This window comes from Neovison vison, chromosome 2 (assembly GCF_020171115.1).
Source record: "Neovison vison isolate M4711 chromosome 2, ASM_NN_V1, whole genome shotgun sequence".
In the NCBI taxonomy this organism is placed as follows: Eukaryota; Metazoa; Chordata; class Mammalia; order Carnivora; family Mustelidae; genus Neogale; species Neogale vison.
Window position 1 is genome coordinate 36,593,301 of NC_058092.1, and position 13,174 is coordinate 36,606,474.

Sequence of the window (13,174 nt, forward strand, 5' to 3'; positions counted from 1 at the left end):
AGAGAGACGAGGAAGCAGGCTCCCTGCTGAGCAGAGAGCCCAATGCGGGGCTCGATTCCACAACCCTGGGATCATGACCCGAGCTGAAGGCAGAGGCTTTAACCCACTGAGCCACCCAGGCGCCCCTGAAAAAATTACAAAAAAAAAAAAAAAAGATTTTATTTTTAAGGCACCTGGGTGGCTCAGTTGAGTATCTGACTCTTGATCTCCGCTCAGGTCTTGATCTCAGGGTCATGATTTTGGGCTCTGTACTGAGTACGGAGCCTACTTGAAAAAAAAGAAAGGTAATAGATTTTATTTTTAAACTATCTCTACACCCCTCTGGGGCTCAAACTCATTACCCTGAGATCAAGAGTAACATACTCTTCTGACTGAACCAGCCAGGCACCCCAGAGAGTTTGGGTTTTAAGTCTCTCGATGATGGTGGGAGGAGGTGGGTCTGGAGACCGGGTATTCCTACAGGGACCTGGGATTGACTTTCCCTTCCACAGAGACCCACAGGGATATTGTGTTAACTCAGCTCATTTATTAGATTATTTATTAAGTGCCTGTTATGTGTCAGGTCCTGGGGGTCCCATGATGCCTGTCCTCAGAGAGCTTCAGTTGAGAGGGACCCAATTGTTGACACCTATTTCCGCAGGGTCTTTTAGGTAATTTCCTCAAAAGTTTCATTTCCCTCGTGGGCTCCAGAGTCACAGCCTTCTCTGTTTCAGGGCTGGACCTTGGAGCCTCTAGTCATTTTTTTAATCTTTTTATTTGTTTTGGAGGTCTTAAAATTATTATTATTATTATTTTTTTTTTTTTAAAGATTTTATTTATTTACTTGAGAGAGAGACAGTGAGAGAGAGCATGAGCGAGGAGAAGGTCAGAGAGCGAAGCAGACTCCCCATGGAGATGGGAGCCTGATGCGGGACTCGATCCCGGGACTCCAGGATCACGCCCTGAGCTGAAGGCAGTCGTCCAACCAACTGAGCCACCCAGGCGTCCCTTAAAATTATTTTTAAATTAAGATGTAATTGACGTATAACATGGTATTAGTTTTAGGTATACAACATCTAGTCATTTTTTTTTTTTTAAAGATTTTATTTATTTATTTGACAGAGAGAAATCACAAGTAGACGGAGAGGCAGGCAGAGAGAGAGAGAGGGAAGCAGGCTCCCTGCTGAGCAGAGAGCCCGATGCGGGACTCGATCCCAGGACCCTGAGATCAGGACCTGAGCCGAAGGCAGCGGCTTAACCCACTGAGCCACCCAGGCGCCCCTCATTTTTAAAGTTGAAAAGTCTAGGTCTAATTCTTTAATAGCAATGGTGGTTATTCGTTCATTTCATTCATCCAACATTTACTGAGTAGTTCTTTGTGTGGGGCTCTGTCCTCTGCCCCAAGTTATATAAAGGCAAGTCTGACATGGTCTCTGCCTTAAGAAGTTCCTGTCTAGCTGAGGAGATTAAGTATAGTAGAATGTGATTAGTATTCTAGTATATATAGCGATACATGAGCTGCAGGGTAGTACAGTGCCCAGACTTTGGAAGCACATAGACCTGAGATCAAATCCTAGTTCTGGGGGCACCTGGGTGGCTCATTCAGTTAGGCGGCTGCTTTCAGCTCGGGTCATGATCCCAGGGTCCTGGGATGGAGTCCCACATCAGACTCCCTGCTTAGTGGAGAGCCTGCTTCTCCCTCTCCCTCTGCCTGCTGCTCTGCCTACTTGTGCTCTCTCTCTCTCTCTCTTTCTATCTCTCTGTCAAATAAAAAAATAAAATCTTAAAAAAAAAATTCTAGTTCTGCTACTTTCTACTACTGTGATATAGGATAACTGTTCACCTCTCCAAACTTCATTTTCTCTAAAATTCCCACTCAGTTGATTGCTCTCTGGATTACAGAAGAGACTATAGAGAAGTGCTTCTTATTAGGCCTGGCACTTTGAAAAGATTCAGTAAACAGCTATTATGTTACAGGGTGTCACAGGAGTGTGGAAGTGGGAGAGACTGACAGCCTGGGGTCATTGAGGAAGGCTTTGCATGGGAGGTGACATCTGAGGAATTTGCCTGTGGGAGAGAATTATGGGCAGAGGAATGACATGGGCAGAGAGGCCTAAGGAAATCCAGTGTTAGGAATGGGAAGGAGTTATAACTTCTTGGACTAAGACAAGCTGTGGAGACTTGTCAAGAGAAGTTACCTAGGGCCTTAATGAGAAGTGCTAAACTAATGAGCTTGGACTTGTTTCTGGAGGCAGGAGGGTCAGTGGAGGTTCTGTGTCTGATCGCATAGCACAGCACAAGGCTGACCAGAGGGGGAGCATGTTGACTTGTTTTTTCATTCTTTCACAGGTGTTTGCATTTTGAGTGCCTTGCCCAGTATGGACCAAAATGGGGACTTCGGGTAGAAGAGGCACAGGCCTGATCTTGCCCATGTGGTTCTTGGGGAAAGAGGGAGGACCATAGGGTCCTTTACAACTTTCTCGAAAAAGCCTTAAAAAAGAGAGAAGTAACAGTGGTGTGTATGGAGTGGTGAGTGACAGGGAGAATAGGGATTGGGGAACAGATGCAAAAGGAGGCAAAGAGAGGCTCTTCAGGTATATGAGCTGTGGATTCTGCAGGGTGAGGGAAGGAGGAGGCTGGGCTAAGTCCCTTTAGCTCTGACAGCCTAGACATGGCCTCTACACCAATCCAGAAGGCATCTGGCTCAGTAGGGTCTGGGCTGGCTGGGCTGATGAGGAGGGAGGATTCCCTGAAAACATGGGTCTAGAACAAGGTTGAATGTCTCTGAAGAGGGTAAGCAGACTGCTAAGGCTCTGAAGGTTGGGGCAGGGAAAAGGGGGGGAGGTAACAGAATCCAGGGAATCCTTGCTTTATGAATGTAGCACTGATGGTCTGGAAACTGAAGATCTGACTATTTTCACTAAGAAGCAGGTCAGTTCTCCCTCTTGCTGTGCCTTGCTCGGTTCCCAAGGCCCAGGACCTGTAATGTTTATGATTCCTCTTTTCCTGTCTACACAAGACTTTGCTATCATTAGGGATGCCACATCACGCCCAGGCCTAAGTGAGAATTAATTTCCTTGCAGGGACACAGACTTAAGAACTCTGAGAATCAGACATACCAGGCACTGGACAGCTTGAACACCAGCCGGCGGGTGCTTATCTCTGGGACCCCCATCCAGAATGATCTCCTTGAGTATTTCAGCTTGGTACATTTTGTTAATTCAGGCATTCTGGGTAAGAAACCAGCCTTTTCTGCTACATTGGAGAGGAGCCTTGCTTTGGCCTTGGAAGTGTAACTCTAGTTGAAGAGAGAAAGGGGAGAATGCTACTTCTATGTAGGTCACTAGGCACTCTTGGAGGAAGACTCCTTTTGTCACGGAGTAGCTTAGCCACTGGAGACCTTGTTTCTACTGAACAACTCAGCAGGGCCCACACCTGCCAGTTTTCCTACCACAGAGGTGGTAGGGCTATGCATGATGTGTCACTATGAGCTGGGCATGGAAATACTACCTCTAGGCATTTTTACTCATCACATCCTAGCTGCCTCACAAGAGCTTTGGCCTCAGAGCAGACTGTCCTGGGCAGTTTTTGTTTCTTAACTACTTGCTGATATACAATTCAGTGTCATTAAATGTGCTTACATTGTTGTGCAACCATCACCACTGTCCATCTCCAGAACTTTTTTATCTTGCAGATCTGAACCTCTGCCCATTAAACAATAACTCCCCCTGTCCCATTCCCCTCAGCCTCTGGCAACCACAGGTGGGTAGTTCCTTGCACATAAGTATCTGTGGGAGGGTTTGCTAGTGCCATCCCAACTTGTCAGTGCTCAGGAAGATAACTTCAGTAAAGAACCAGCTAAGCAGCAGGATTTTCATAAAGCAAACACATTTATGTAACCACTATCAGATCAATTACCGCCACCATCTCTGTGGCACCCCTTTTTATTTTGTTTTTCGGTTTTTTGTTTTTGTTTGTTTGTTTTTTTTAAATTAGAGAGCACACAGGTGGGGAGGGGCAGAGGGAGAGGGAGAGAGCAGACGAGCGCAAGCCTAGTGTGGAGCTTGATCCTACAACCCTGATATTATGACCCAAGCCAAAATCAGGAGTCAGATGCCCAACAAACTGAGCCACCCAAGTGCCCCTAGCAGCATGCGTGCCCCCCCCTTTAAAGATTTTATTTATTTATTTGACAGAGACACAGTGAAAGAGGGAACACAAGCAGGGGGAGTGGGAGAGGGAGAGGCAGGCTTCCTGCCAAGCAGGGAGCCTGACGCAGGACTTGATCTCAGGACCCTGGGATCATGACCTGAGCCAAAGGCAGGTGCTTAAAGACTTAGCCACCCAGGCACTCTGCCGCAACCCCTTCTCATTGCTGTTCTCTCTTTTTCGCCCAGAAGTAAACACTCTTCTGACACTCGAGATTGTTTTGTTGTTGTTTTTAAGATTTTTTATTTATTTATTTGACAGAGATCACAAGTAGGCAGAGGGGGGGGGAAGCAGGCTCCCTGCTGAGCAGAGAGCCCAATGTGGGGCTCTATCCCAGGACCCTGGGATCATGACCTGAGCTGAAAGCAGAGGCTTTAACCCACTGAGCCACTCAGGCACCCCTTGAGATTGGTTTTTGCCTATTTTTTACTATACAGTAATATATTCCTAATACAGTATTCCTAATACAGTATATATTCCTTGACATCCGGTTACTTTTTTTTTTTTTTCAACATTATGTTTATGAGATCCATGTGGTTTCTCATGGCAGTAGTTTGTTTTTCTTCTTTGTATACTATTCCTTTTTTTTTCTTCTTAAGAGAGGTAGAGAAAGAGGGAAGCTGAAGGGCAGAGGGAGAGGGGCAGAGAAAATCTTGGGTTCTACGCCCAGCATGGGCCCAATGCTGGGCTCCATCCCACAACCCTGAGATCACCACCCGAGCTGAAATCAAGAGGTGGATGCTTAACCTAACTGAGTCACCCATATGCCCCAGTGCTATTCCATGTTCACAAATATACCAGAATTTATTTATCTGTTCTGTGGATGGACAGTTGAGTTTCCAGTTTTTATTCTTTTGAGCGATGATGCTGTGAACATTCTTGTATGTCTTTACTTGAGCATGGTGTGCATTTCTCTTGTGTAAATACGCATTCTCTGTCCTACAGGTGGAATTGCTGGGTGATATGTTATGCATGTGTTCAGCTCTAGTAGATAACGATTGTGCTAGTAATTCCAGTGTTGCTCCATCAGAGGTCAGCACATTTTTTCTTAAGGGGCTAAATAGTATTTTAGACTTTCAGGCTACACTGGCTCTGTTATAAGTACTCAGCTCTGCTACTGTAGCATGAAAGCAGCCATTGAATGTAAATGATTGGGCATGGTTGTGTTTTAATAAAACTTTATTTATAGAAACAGGTGCCTGGCCCATGCTGTACTTTGCTGACCTCTGCTCTGTATCATCACCGATATTTATCTTAGAAATTTTTAATTTTAGTCACTTTTTAAAAAAAGGTTTTATTTATTTATTTGTGAGAGAGCTCGAGTGGGGAGGAGAGGATGAAGCAGGCTCCCGCTGAGCAAGAAGCCCGATATGGGGTTTGATTCTAGAACCCTGGGATCATGACCTGAGCCGAAGGCAGTAGCTTAACTGACTGAGCCGCCCCTAAAATTTTAGTCATTTTGGTGGCATTTGCCTAATGTTGAATAAAGCTGAACACCTTTTAATATGTTTAGGGGCCATTTGAGATCCTCGTTTGTGAGATATTGGACTTTTTTTTATTCCTGGCCAAAAGAAAACCCTATACCCATTAGGCAGTCACTCCTTATTTCTCCTTACCTTCAAACTCTGATAACCACCAGTCTGTGTTCTGCTCTATGGACTTGCCTATTCTGGACATTTCATATAAGTGGAATCATACGATATGTGACCTTTTGTGCTTGCCTTTTTTTACTTAGTACAGTGTTTTTTCCGCTGTGTGGCGTGTATCTGTACTTCACTGTGCTGAGACATGCTGCTTCATCTCCTAGAAGCAGCATATAGATGGGCTTTAAAAAAAAATCCGGTCTGACAATTGTATTGTCTTTTTAATTGGATTACTTGGTCCACTTATATTTGATGTAATTAGTTATATATTTGAGTTTTAATCTGTCTATGTGGCCTTTCAAGTCCCCACTTGCTTTGGTAGCTCTCTAATCCATTCAAACAGAGATTGCCTATAATTTGTCTGTCTCTGTTCTTGACAGGAAGGTGATCTGAAACAAAGTAGTCTGCCTCTATTAGCAGTGGGCTAATCATTCCTTTTTTTAAAAAAATGATTTTATTTATTTATTTGACAGAGATCATAAGCAGCAGGCAGGGAGGCAGGCAGAGAGAGAGGAGGGAGCAGGCTCCTTGCTGAGCAGAGAGCCTGGTGCAGGGCTTGATCCCAGGACCCTGGGATCATGACCTGTGCCGAAGGCAGAGGCTTTAACCCACTGAGCCACCCAGGTGCCCCTCTTTTTTTTTTTTTTTTAATTAAAAAATTTTTAATACAGTTCAAATCAGTGTGCCAGGTTCATTTCAGCTCCTTCACTGCCAAACCTGGGAGCTGGGATTGCTTTAGTTTCTCTGCCTTCTCTTTGTGATGACCAAGGTCTAAAGGTATCTGCTGATCAGCAGCAAGACCTTCATTTCTTCAGTTTTTTGCAGCATGGCTATCAGGGGCCCCCGGGGGAGCATGTGGCTGGCACAGCAAGTGACTAGAAGCGAGGACAGTAAAGAGTGAGACTCCCCCTCCACCCCTCGCCTTTTTTTTTTTTTTTTTTTTAACATTCTTTAGTGCTTTAATTTTCCCTTCTGTCTTGTCTTAGGAACTGCCCATGAGTTCAAGAAGCATTTTGAGTTGCCAATTTTGAAGGGTCGAGATGCAGCTGCCAGTGAGGTGGACAGACGGCTAGGAGAGGAGCGGCTGCGGGAGCTCACCAGCATTGTGAATAGGTAGTGGTAGGGCAGGGGGCTGGGCTGGGCAGCAGCACCTTTCTTCAGGATTTTCTCCCAAGTTAGCCCATCAGAATTGCCTCCTAAACCATCCAAGTCCAATCCTTTGGGGCCATAGCCTATAAAGGCTAGGATTCTAGGGAGTGGGATCTGTGCACTCTCCAGAGCCACTGAATAAATAGAGTGTCTTGCAGGTCAGGTCCCTGCTTTCTTCCTGGCCAGGGCCCTGTAGTCTGTTTTTGGGCTGCTTAGCATCCTATTGAGGAAGCTCTTTTCTGATGTTGCCAGACTCCCTGAGCAAAATATGCCTTGGAGCATTGTTAGTACTTCAGACGCTTTCTGTCAGTTAATCTCAGAGCTAAAGCACCAGGCTTCCCTTGTCAGACCCCATAGCCTACTTTGACAGGTAGAAAAAGAATCTGAAGGATGGGTGTGGCTCCCATACTAAGAGGGCTTTTCTATAGGGCCCGCATAGGGGACAAGTACATTTGGGACTGCTCTGTTGTAGATAATACACTTGATGATTTATATCCTGGAGTCCTGCCCCCTCCTCTTTCCAGTTTTTTTTAGATGGTAGGAAGGAGAGTACTGTGTTTTAGGTACTACTCCTAGTTCTCAGGAGCTACTCCCTAGGTGCTTGATCCCTGTCCAACCTGGTGTGCCAGGAGGTATGAGCTTAATTTCATTGAACCTTGGACCATGTGGTATTTGCGCGAGTATAAGCAGAAACTCCCCTAAGGACTTAGTGGTTTACAGCTTGCTTTCCCTGTCTGAATACCAGGCTCAATGGGGAAGTCTTGACCTTCTCTTGAAGACCAACTAAACTTTTGAGGAGGAAGACAAAGCATTATCAAAAGCGAGATTGTTTGAAAGGGTCTTTGTTTCATGACTGAGACCCTTATAAAGATATATTTGCCATAGGGCTGATGGGTCTCTGACATTTGATACTACAGAAGAGAGATAATCTTTTGGATTGTTTGGGTGGTAGCTTTTATTCCAGTAGCTAGCATAGCATTTTTACCAGCCTCTTGCCTTTTTACCTGTCTCCCCAGGTGTCTGATACGGAGGACATCTGATATCCTGTCTAAATATCTGCCTGTGAAGATCGAGCAGGTGGTTTGTTGTAGGTACTGAATTCAACTGAGGGGTGTAGAGTGAGTGTGGTAAGAAAGAAAAAAAAAGCTCAGCCCGTGAGGCATGGCTGGGCTCTCACATTGTCTTCAGGGCAGAAGTATGGTCCACAGCCTTTCCCACTGACCCAGCTACCTTTTTTTCAGGCTGACACCCCTTCAGACTGAATTGTACAAGAGGTTTCTGAGACAAGCCAAGCCAGCCGAAGAGTTGCGTGAGGGCAAAATGACTATGTCATCCCTTTCTTCCATAACCTTACTAAAGAAGCTTTGTAATCGTGAGTTGGGTCCATGTCCTGGGGTTCTCTGAGAGAGTGAGCAAGGCAAGGGTAGGTTCCGGTATGGTTCAGACACCTTCCAGACTTGTCTAGAGTCCTCATAAAGGCCACATGTGATTCTAGCCCTCCCTGAGGTATGAACCCTAATTGTGTACTCTGTAAACCAGACCCTTTGTTTTGAAAGGTTTGGCATATTCCCTGCCCAGCCCATACTTGATGCTTAGTATATGGGACTCTTGTGTGAGTATGCGCACACACATATGTGCAAATAAAATGTTGGACTGGAGGAAAAATAACAAACCTTGCCCTCTCTGGTATAGTTCCCTTTGTGTTGGGAGAGCACACTAGTGAGCAATGTGGTACCAGATCGAACTGACTAGATACTGGGATTTGGAGCCAAGCAAGTCTGATGCTGAGGAAGGTCTTGCTGGGTAGGCTTCTAGAGGGGGTTCCAGTGAGTACTGAAGTGGAAACTTCCAAAAGCACTATAGCTGGCATTTTGCATTTTGCTTGTGGGTTCTTCCTGCCCCCCAGATCCAGCTCTAATCTATGACAAGTGTGTGGAAGAGGAGGATGGCTTTGAAGGTGCTTTGGAAATATTTCCCCCTGGTTATAGCTCCAAGGCTCTAGAGCCCCAGCTGTCAGGTAAGCCAGTCTTTGGGTTCCTCTGGGAGGAGGAGTGGGAGATTGTCTCTGTGCTAGATGCATCCTTGTCTCAAGGTATGATATCAGGAGTAAGACTCCTGGGGCATTGGGATGGCCTGCTGGGGGCTAATAGTTGCTGATTTCTCCAGGTAAGATGCTGGTCCTTGATTACATTCTGGCAGTGACCCGAAGCCGCAGCAGTGACAAAGTAGTGCTGGTGTCCAATTACACTCAGACACTGGATCTCTTTGAGAAGCTCTGCCGGGCCCGAAGGTAGGGAAGGGCCTCATCAGTTTGCCAAAGCCGTGTCTCCCTGACCATCCTGCTATGCAGAGTAGGTGTTCTGATTGGTGCATATGGGCCGAGACGCAGGTATGGTAGGGGCTTCCCAGAAAATATCTGTTCTCTTATTGTTGTGATGGTCCCAGCTCCATCTCCAAGCAGAATAACCCCTGGTCCTGCCCCAGGTACTTCCAGAGGACAGAGTTCTGGCTTTTAGCTCCCTGCTCATCCCTTTGTGAATTTAGGGCCTCAAGCTGTAGATGAGTAGCCTCAAGTATGGTTCAGTTCCTTTGGTAGCAGGGCTCTGCTTCCTTTATGGGTTTTGATCTTTGGATTCCCCTTCAGGTACTTATATGTCCGCTTGGATGGCACAATGTCCATTAAGAAGCGAGCCAAGGTCGTGGAGCGCTTTAACAATCCGTCGGTAAATGTACAGCCCCTGTTCCTACACTACCGGTGCAGTAACACCAGAATCAAGGGGTGATAGAGAAACTATAAGGGTGCTCTGCTTTAGGATCTCTTTTCTCCCCCTTTTTGGGTGGGTGTGGTGAGGTTCGGCAAGTTAGTGATGGCTGGGCTGGGAAATTGGCAAGCAGACAAATTGGTGGTTCTTACAGCATGAGAGTACAGGTGTGTGAGAGAGAGAACAGTCTGCTGGACTGAATAGGATTCCAGTTTAGGCTCTAAGAGGTTCTTTTTCTCCTGCTTCCTCTCTTTCCAGAGCCCTGACTTTGTCTTCATGTTGAGCAGCAAAGCTGGTGGCTGTGGCCTCAATCTCATTGGGGCTAACCGACTGGTCATGTTTGACCCTGACTGGAACCCGGCCAATGATGAACAAGCCATGGCCCGGGTCTGGCGTGACGGTCAAAAGAAGACATGCTATATCTATCGCCTGCTGTCTGTAAGGATGGTGACAGTGGTCATAGTAGGGGTGGGTCATGGAAGAAGTCCTTCAGGGTCCTTCTTGGGTTGTTTGTCAGTACCTCTCGTTGGCCCCTCTGCTTCTCGCAGTGGCCAGGCTATGCAGCTTAGCCAGAGCCCTTTATTCTTCTGTTCTTTCTTCCTCTCTCCACCCCATTCCTTCAAAACCTTTACTATGCCATTTGGATACCTGTTCAGTGGTTTAAAAACTCTCCCTGTGATCACCTTCCTTTCCCAGGACACCTGCTTTGCCTCATGCCTGATTTCTGCCATGCCACTTGCCTTGTAATCTTCTCACACTCCACGTGTCCCATGGGGCTAAGAGGTATTGGCATTCTCCAAGTTTTCAGTCATCATTCAGACCATCCACACTATAGTTCTCTTTTAAAGCTCATGTTATCCCACTTGACTACTTTTTTTCCTTGTTACACTCCTCTATTCTATGCTATTTTCCTAATTCATTGATGACTTTGGATACCAGTGCAGTCTTCATTTTTCCCCAGATCATCTTGACTTTAGGGACTATGCAGTTTTCTAGCACTCTGGCCCTCATGTTTCCTTGACCTCCTAATGAGCTCTTTAACTCCCCCTCATTTAATTACTCCCAGGGCCACACTCCAGAACTTTAATAGTGCCAAAACTATACATAGTTCCAAACATTAGTAGCTATCTTTCTAGTCTCACTTCCCGTCCTTCCAGCTTTCTCATACCTCCTACATCTGCTTCAAACTAATGTCCCTGGTACCCCACCTTCCCCCAGTCTGGCTCGACTTCTCTTCCTGTTTGGTCTGATTCTTACTGTGTATTCTTTCAGCCACTCTTTCCGTAAAATCTTCTCCACTTGGATCATTACAACCATTTTCAGGTTCTGCACCACGTACAATTTGAAGGTATAGATCAGAACTAGCACAAATTCACATATTCCATTTTGGACTGGGCCATATCACTGCTAGCCTTCACCACTTCCCTCAAGTTTCTTACCTAACCCTGTCTGTCATTCTTTTTGCAGAGACCTTATCTTCTACTTCAAAGAGAAAACATAGGCTACCGGGCTTGAATTCTCTAGCCTCTCTTTTGTAAATCTCTACACCTGGCTCTTCTCTTCCCATCTCAGAGGAAGATCATTTCATTCTTTTTGGGGGCTCATCATTCTAGCTTTGCCCTAGACTCTTTCCTTTCCTTTCTTAGTTGATTAAGTTCTCCTTTATTTCCCTGGGTCTACAAACATGCTCAAGTAGCTCTCATCCGAAAACAGTTTCTTAAGCCTCCATCCAATTGTAGCTACTACTTTGGGTTACTTTCCATTCATTCATAGTCACATTTTTCCAAAGCTAACATAAAAACTACAAACTAACTTCACTTCCTCATCTTCTACTCAATCATCAGACCAGTTATGCCACCGAACCTGCTTTTGAATGTACTACTGGCTTCCTAATTGCCAAAACAATTGTGTTTTTTCCTGTGAATCTGACACTGTTTACCACTAATCCTTAAAATTCTGTTCTCTCTAGAAATTCCACTCTGGTTTTCCCACCTCTTGTGATTACATACACTCATTATATTGGCAAATCTCTAAATTTTTAGCCTGGATCTCTTACCTGAGTTCTAGACCCATATTTCCATTACCTGTTGTACAATTCCACTTGCCTGTTTTATGAACACTTTAGATGTATGGTGGACTAAATTCATTTTCTTTCTGAATTCTGTCATTTAATGGCTCCATTATCCAGCCAACCCAAACCTGGGTATCATCTTACTGGACCATTCTGTTTCCTAAAAACAAATTGTTATTTTTACTTTCTGGAAATTTCTTTAACTTCCTCTCTGTACCATGCTAAGGTCACAGTCCTCTCACTTGGATATTGCAGCAGCTTCCTAATTCTTTACCTTTGGTCTTAATCTGTTCTTCATATATTGCTTCCAGAATAAACTTGGCAAAAATTCTGATTTTGCTTTTCATCACTTGCAGAACAATGCCAACCTCTCTCAGCCTGGCATCCATTATTTCTCCAGTATGACCTCTGCTGACTCTCAATCCTAGCTTGAGATTCCCACTCTACATTCCCACTGTCCCCCAGACCAGGCTCAAGTTCTCACTCCTCTAGTAGGCCAGGCTTATTCTTTTGTTCCTACGTGGGACCTAGAAGCTTTCCCTTCTCTCTTTCCTTGTAGACCATCTATTCATGTTTTAAAATTCAACTTGAGGATAATCTTTCAAGCTTCCCAACATTCCGCTCTACTACCATCCCTCTTTTGGGCCCTTGGGTATCCTTTACAGGTTTTTATTATTGTACCGATTAGTTTTTGTCTCTCCCACTAGTCTGTGAGCTCAAGAATAGGGATTATATTTTATTCTTCTTTGTATCCTCATGCACAGGGCCTGGCCTAGGATACCTTAATGATATTTATTGAGTGAGAGAGACCTGGGCTTGGTGTGGAGCTCTGGTGAAGCTGCTGCAAACCTCAGCTCACTCTGAAGGAATTTAGCCAGGCCTTGAAACCCTCCATTTGTACAGAAAATATCCTGGGTGAGCAGACATGTACGAGTCATGTTCTCAAGAAATAGACTGGGAAAATGGGCTCAGCTAAGCAGATGTGTGGCTGTAGGATTTTGGGTTTTCTTTTATTTCTCCTTCTCTTGGGTGGCTATAGTTTCAACTCCTAGGTTTTCTTGCCCCATGTTTGGGGATGACTTAGCCATGTACCCCGGTCTCCGCACCCCAGGCCGGAACCATTGAGGAGAAGATCTTTCAGCGCCAGAGCCACAAGAAGGCACTGAGCAGCTGTGTGGTGGATGAGGAGCAGGACGTGGAGCGGCACTTCTCTCTGGGCGAGTTGAAGGAGCTGTTTACTCTCGATGAGGCTAGCCTTAGCGACACTCATGAAAGGTGCGTGGAATGCCCTTACCGGCGTTACCTCTGAACTCCCTGCATAGCATGGAGATGGGCTCTATAGTCATCACAGCTCTGTTCTC

The 13,174-nt window shown here is 45.4% G+C and overlaps 1 protein-coding gene across 2 annotated transcripts in view; it reads left to right on the forward strand.

Annotated features, from left to right (window-relative positions):
* The window catches only part of RAD54L (RAD54 like), a 30,413-nt gene that overhangs the window by 16,821 nt on the left and 418 nt on the right, over positions 1 to 13,174 (forward strand). Inside the window, exons 9-17 of one of the 2 annotated variants that reach the window (XM_044238140.1) lie at positions 3,063 to 3,213; positions 6,818 to 6,944; positions 7,997 to 8,071; positions 8,222 to 8,352; positions 8,887 to 8,997; positions 9,180 to 9,270; positions 9,625 to 9,703; positions 10,001 to 10,180; positions 12,925 to 13,088. In XM_044238140.1, the coding sequence (XP_044094075.1) occupies positions 3,063 to 3,213; positions 6,818 to 6,944; positions 7,997 to 8,071; positions 8,222 to 8,352; positions 8,887 to 8,997; positions 9,180 to 9,270; positions 9,625 to 9,703; positions 10,001 to 10,180; positions 12,925 to 13,088 (1,109 nt within the window). Of the gene's footprint in view, positions 1 to 3,062; positions 3,214 to 6,817; positions 6,945 to 7,996; positions 8,072 to 8,221; positions 8,353 to 8,886; positions 8,998 to 9,146; positions 9,271 to 9,624; positions 9,704 to 10,000; positions 10,181 to 12,924; positions 13,089 to 13,174 lie in introns of both variants that reach the window. The other variant, XM_044238139.1, reaches the window with a different exon arrangement.